Here is a 6,213-nt window from a genome sequence, read left to right as displayed (position 1 = left end):
GGTTTATCTATTTATGTGTTCCTAAAGAGACTTAAGTCAGATTAACGTTGACATCAAAATGCTGCTGGATTCAATCGTGTCTCTGCTGAACTTGAATGATTTTGCCTGAAGACTTCTAGGTCTACAATGCCTGCCAAAAAATGCAGAAGAAGTTCACTGCATGCAAAAGAGATGAACCAAAGAGCTGGAAGAGATGTTTTGTTTATCACTATATGTGGAGAAAAAAAACCAAACCCACCTACTGAATTCCCTTCATTCCCTGAAGTCATAGTTCTAGAGATAAAATTTTCTTGTGAGTACATATATAAATAAATCCTCAAATAGAACAAGCAGAGAATTTATAACTTTCTTAGAAAGCACAAAACACCAGGGCAGTGGAACCAAAGGTCCACGGCTGGCTGTCCCTTGCTGATGAGGACATTCCCGAAGCGATTAGTATAAGGCTGGTCGCATTTTGTGACATTTCAGCATCACAGAGATTGTTGCCTCTTCTCCAGGCACTTCTCGATGTCATCCAACACCTGGACAGCTGCTTTTGGAATCCGAGTCCCTGGACCAAACACGTTGGCAACACCGGCTTCATACAGGAAGACGTAATCCTGTGCAGAGAGAAATTTAAGATTCGTAGTTACTCGTGCAACAGGAAATTAATAATTGATTAATAATTGGTGTATGCTCTATCCTGTACGCTGAGAAACGCAGCAAGTCCCGACGAGAGGCAGCATTAGAATCAGACTAACTGTTTAGAATCAGACTAACGTCAGATCCTTGGAAAATATTCAAAAGCCAACTGGGCGTAAGCCTGACTAACCTAATTTAAATTCAATCTAACTTCTGTTTTTTAAAAACCTGCTTAAATTAAGGCTTGGACCAGATGACTGCCAGTGGCCTCTTGCAATCTAAGTTACTCTAATTTTATGATTGCCCTGAAATTTTAAAAAGACCTAGGAAGCAGTTATGTAGTCTCTCTTCTATATAGCATATATTATACCTTTTCTAACCATAGGCTAGTAGCATCCCATTGAGAGATTAGACAGAACACAATTTGTCTTTTGGAAAAATACAACCAGTTTTGTTTGTTTAATTTAAAAGTCCGTCATTCTTGAACACTTATCTAATTGGCTAGAAAAGGAAGTAACAGGAGATTTATAAGGAAAATCAATTTGAATCTCTAGACAGAAGGTGACCCTAAAGGTGATACAGCCAGGCACACCATGGATGGGCTAAGGAAGATTTTAGGACAAAGGCAGAGATCTGGCTGCAAAGGAATCCAACCAACTGCTCCACAGTTTAGTCAGGCAGAGGGAATGAGAAGCAACATTGAGGCCTGACAATGTGGAACGTGAGGAGAGGCTGAACAGTGAATGAGATGTGTAGTCTAGAGGTGCCGGGACCCCCCATATGTCTTACTAGTTGTGTCTCTCCCAAAATATTACCGCAAGTCATAAAGTCTCTTAAGACAGGAGCTCACCTTTATCAGTGATTTGCAAGGTACTTGTAATTGGAAACAACAGAGCAGAAAAAACATCTCCCTGAGGCGAGTCTTTTTCATAACATAACTTAATATTCCACCCGAAAAACACGGAAAGTTAAGCCAGGACACGGTGAACAAAAAACCAGATCAATGAGACCTGACAGCACTCTGCGACCGTCCTGCAGATCTGTGCTGACCCTGGTGATTGTCCACAGTGGCCTTCAGCGCTGTAAATCGCCTCTGACATGTAAAATCGCTACAACCAGCACAAACAGAAATAAAACAGTCTCTTGGTCTTGATAGAAATGGGGCTGACCCGTACCTGGGGTGGGATGACACCTCCACATATGACAAGAATGTCCGGCCGGCCAAGGGCGGTGAGTTCTTTGATGAGTTCAGGCACAAGAGTTTTATGACCTGCTGCGAGCGTGCTGACGCCAACACAGTGCACGTCTGCATCCACCGCCTGCTGGGCCACCTCTCGCGGTGTCTGCATGGAAAGAGGATTAACTGACCAGTAACAGCCCCAGCGTGGCTGCTGAACGAGCATTAGAGGGAAAATTGCTGCATTTTAATTGCCTTTGTCACTGCTCAGTCATACCTGGAAGAGGGGACCTATGTCCACGTCGAAGCCAATGTCTGCAAATCCTGTAGCAATAACTTTAGCTCCTCTGTCATGGCCATCTTGACCCATCTTGGCGACGAGTATACGAGGCCTGCGCCCCTCACGATCCGTGAACTTGTTAACTCTGATTGCAAACATATTATATCATTATAAGGCACCAGGATTCTTTACAAGTATTTCCACAAAAAGCACTGGCTACAAATGTAGCATAATTTCTGCACATGGCATCAAAAGACCTTCTAAGTCATAGTGTGTCTATGCAGTTTGCATATTATGTTAACGTTCAATTGTTTAGTTTCTTGTATTTACTAGCCTCAATAATAAAACATTCTTTTATAAAGAAAACCACTTCACTACTTTTCTGCTTTCTAACAGAAAAAATACTGAATTCTCTGAGGGTTTAATGAGGTGAATTACAACTAAAACACAAATTTTAGATTTTAAGAATAATTATGACCAATTATTTCAAAAGTATTTGCATGACACACAGGCTACAAGGGTGTATCCTGGACATCATGCTGGGCATCATCATTCAATTGGGCACAAATCTGTGCAGGAAAGCATCCCTGCATCCCCCATTCTGTGTGCTCATTCCGGTGCTTCCCCTCTGGTTAGTGGCAGATTTCTGTTTTATTAAAAAGTGACTTTGTAACCACAGCCTCAGAGATTAACCTTTTCTTTTACTGCTCATTATCCATGTGCCGCTAGTATCTGTCTTTTGAGTGGGACAGTAAGACTGTCAGTTCTCAGAAATATAAGTTGTGTCTTTTTTTAATCTATTTTTTTTTAATATTTTACTGTTCTGAGCATTCTGTTAATGATGGACTAGTATGGATTTGGTGCACCTTGAAATGATATGCTGACCTGGCTGAGATGATCACTGTATGAGTGGCTTAGTCTGGGGAGAAGAATGACTCTAGATAAAGCAGTTATCAGCACAGGTGATTCTGGGACAGGAATATGCATCGTCTAAGAGGGTAAAAAACAAGAACTTGGGGAGTTTACATAGAAATTATATCAAGAGCACTGGAAGAATCAGACTGACAAAGCTGCTGCTTGAGGATGGAGAGGAGCTGGGCCTGACTTCTCTGTTCCCAAGGACTGCTGAGCGTATCAATGAAGAAGGTATCTAAATTGATTTGTGATATATTTAAATCCTTTTCTCTGTATTGTTTTCTATTTCCATATTCTTGTTTTCTACTTCCCTACCCACAGGCTCCCTCCCAACAAAGAGCAGCTTTGGGTGCTCCGAGCCTGCCAGGATAAAACCACCTGAGTCACTGCAACCCCAGGCTTGGTTTAAGTGTGTGAAATCACACTTTTGAAAGCCTGTGCAAAGGTGACATGTAGTAAATCCAGTTTTGTTACCATGGTTACTAACTGCTACATATGACCTTGGACATAAAGGCAGATATGTAAAAAAAGGAGCTACATCTAGATTTTCAAGGAATCAATTTCATGTAAATGCAAAATTACAAATACTTAAAATTAATATACTGGCCCAGGTTGGCCAGAGAGGTGGTGGATGCCCCATCCCTGGAGACATCCCAGGCCAGGCTGGACGGGGCTCTGAGCAACCTGATCTGGTGAAGATGTCCCTGCTCATGGCAGGGGTGGCACTGGATGAGCTTTGAAGGTCCTTCCAACCCAAACCATTCTATGATACTAAAATAAATATTTAAAATAAAAAATGATGGTGACATTCCCCCAGCACATCTACTTTCAAGTCAGGCTAAACATCACCATCGTGAAGCCATCAAGTTATTCCCTTTTAAGAGATCCTGTAACTCTTTAATGTGTAACCCCCAACACAGCAGGGACTTACGAGCATCGATCCATTTTACGTCACCACCCACTACAGCAATTCAGTCCCTTGGCCCGGGAGGACAGCACAGAGGCAGAAGCTGACAAAAGGCACAAATGGGCACTGTTTTCACACATACTACCAGCTTCTGAGGTTTTCTCCCTCGTGGTATGAGTAAGTAACACCCACAGACTGGAAGTTGTGTGTGGATTTTAGTCTCACTATTTTAGGAGCAGTAAGAATTAAATTGCGGGGCCATCTTACTGGCAGAGCAAACCAGGCTTTGCAAATACAAACTACTGGAAATATTTGTAGAGTATTACAGAGTATTCAAAAGAAGCAATGCAATGTATGGGGACTGCAGGCAATGTTTCTAAGCTTCTTAATCCTACAGCTGCCTCGTCTATTTGAACAAAAATCCTCAGATCATAACATCACCTCAGTGGATTTTGTTTGCAAGCAAATACAAGTTCAATTAAATTTTGACTATTTCCTTATTGCACTTATTTCTCCTCATTCTGGTTACTTGCTTCCAGGCATGTAAATGACTGTGTAGGTTTGGGTTTTTTTTCATTCTGGGGATTGTCATTGGGGTTTGGGGAATGCTTTTTTAGGGCACAGCATGTCTAATGGATTCAATGTGAGGCTGCTATTCTCACCTATTGATGGCATGAAGAATTTCATCACTCTCTCCAAACTCCTGGCGATAAGCTCCGCTCACCATTCGGTCACTGGCCTTATGCTCCCCAAACACCTTCTTCATGGCATCTGTTATTTCTCCAACGGTGCACCTAAGGTACAGAAACCAAACAGTAATGCTATCAGGAGGCTTATTTGAAAACAGAAATCACTGTCACTAGCCCAATTATTTGTCTTGCCGCACGACAAATTCAATTACACTCGTTTCCCCTTTGGTGCTACGACTCTGAACGTCTGACTCACCCCAGTGTCATCCGCTAGTAGAACACGCCAGAGTATTTTTAAGAAAATCCTGTTTTGCTGATGTGAGAAGAGATTTTACAAGCAAGGAAGCAATAGGAACCACTGCATGGCAAAATATTTAAAGAAATTAAATCAGGTTTTCTCAGCTGGGAATGTTTTTGGGCTCAGACTGCAAGACCTTGCATTTGTACTCATACTAAAACTCAAAATATAAATCAGGAGAAAAAGAATGGAAGAACATAAAGAAAGGACTGAAGCTCAACTTTTTAATTGGAATTTGTTTGCCTTTCCTTTGATGCTTATATTTTAGTATTTATTCTTCTTCTTCTCCACTCCTGATATAGCTCCTTATACACTGAGATGCAGAAGAATCTGGGAATTCCATTGACATGCAAATCACCAGCTTTGTTTGCTGCTGGAGACACTGTGCAAGTTAGAAATAATACACATTTTACTGCTGTAGCACAAGAGCTAGAAGCAAACTAGGCTGTGCTGTCTTCTTGTGCAAACATCAGAAGTAACAGCTTCTGTCCCAAAGCATCTGAAATTCTCATGCTTAATGGATCCCACCTTTCTGCATAAAATCTATAATGCAGACTGTACCAAGAAAGACAAGAGCAGTTCAGCTGGAAGCTCCATCACAGCAACCTTCCTATTTCTGGTGTAAAATTAACATGGTGTCAGTGCTGTGCAACAATTTTGAAGTTCATCTACTCAGCTCCTGATGAAATAATTCATAAAAAATATTTTGATGAATATATTTGAGTTTATACTTAAATAAGACTAAAGAATTTGTGTATACTAAGAAATGAAAACAACTTGCTGCAAACTTTGCCAAAGTGAAAGAAAGAAAAATATTACTCTTATTAAACACTTTAAAATTATGCTTATAAATAGAGACCAAACCCCATCCATTCAGGCACATTTCAAACCCCTGGAATTCACATTTTCGCCTGTCATATTGCATTTAACTATGAACTACTCTGAGGCAAAATTAGGTTAAGTGTCCTCTAAAGCTTTTATATATAGAATGCTCAAAGGATGTTTGGACAAGATGCAACGTCTTGTCCATGTGCTTTTAGAAGGCGATGGCCAAATGAACTGTACTCAGTTTTCCTTCTGTGTTTCAGTACTATTATGATTCCCACTGTGTGCAACCTGCCACGCATCCAATGGAGCAGAAGATGGATTTCGGCTGGATTAACTGAAACCTTCAGTAAATTTCAGAGAGGTATTTTACTTCTGGAGATCCCCCCAGCTGTTTTGCTCCTTTACTAGCTCATGTCTTTTTATTCTCAGCAAACTTAACCATACGGAAACTGGAACTACGCTGACATAACGTGGCAGAAATCCCATCCTGAACATATA

General features: G+C 41.0%; 1 protein-coding gene across 3 annotated transcripts in view; it reads right to left on the bottom strand.

The window, feature by feature from the left end:
* Positions 1-321: 321 nt before the first annotated feature.
* Positions 322-6,213, bottom strand: part of MMUT (methylmalonyl-CoA mutase) — a 24,022-nt gene continuing 18,130 nt past the window's right edge. For all 3 annotated transcript variants that reach the window (XM_005507403.4, XM_005507404.4, XM_005507405.4), the window contains exons 10-13: positions 4,563-4,694; positions 2,076-2,223; positions 1,797-1,964; positions 322-599 (exon numbers count right to left, since the gene is read on the bottom strand). In XM_005507403.4, coding sequence (XP_005507460.1) covers positions 471-599; positions 1,797-1,964; positions 2,076-2,223; positions 4,563-4,694 — 577 coding nt within the window. In that variant the 3' untranslated portion in view covers positions 322-470. The remainder of the gene's footprint in view (positions 600-1,796; positions 1,965-2,075; positions 2,224-4,562; positions 4,695-6,213) is intronic.

This window comes from Columba livia, chromosome 3 (genome assembly GCF_036013475.1).
Source record: "Columba livia isolate bColLiv1 breed racing homer chromosome 3, bColLiv1.pat.W.v2, whole genome shotgun sequence".
In the NCBI taxonomy this organism is placed as follows: Eukaryota; Metazoa; Chordata; class Aves; order Columbiformes; family Columbidae; genus Columba; species Columba livia.
This window is presented reverse-complemented; position numbering and strand designations above follow the sequence as displayed.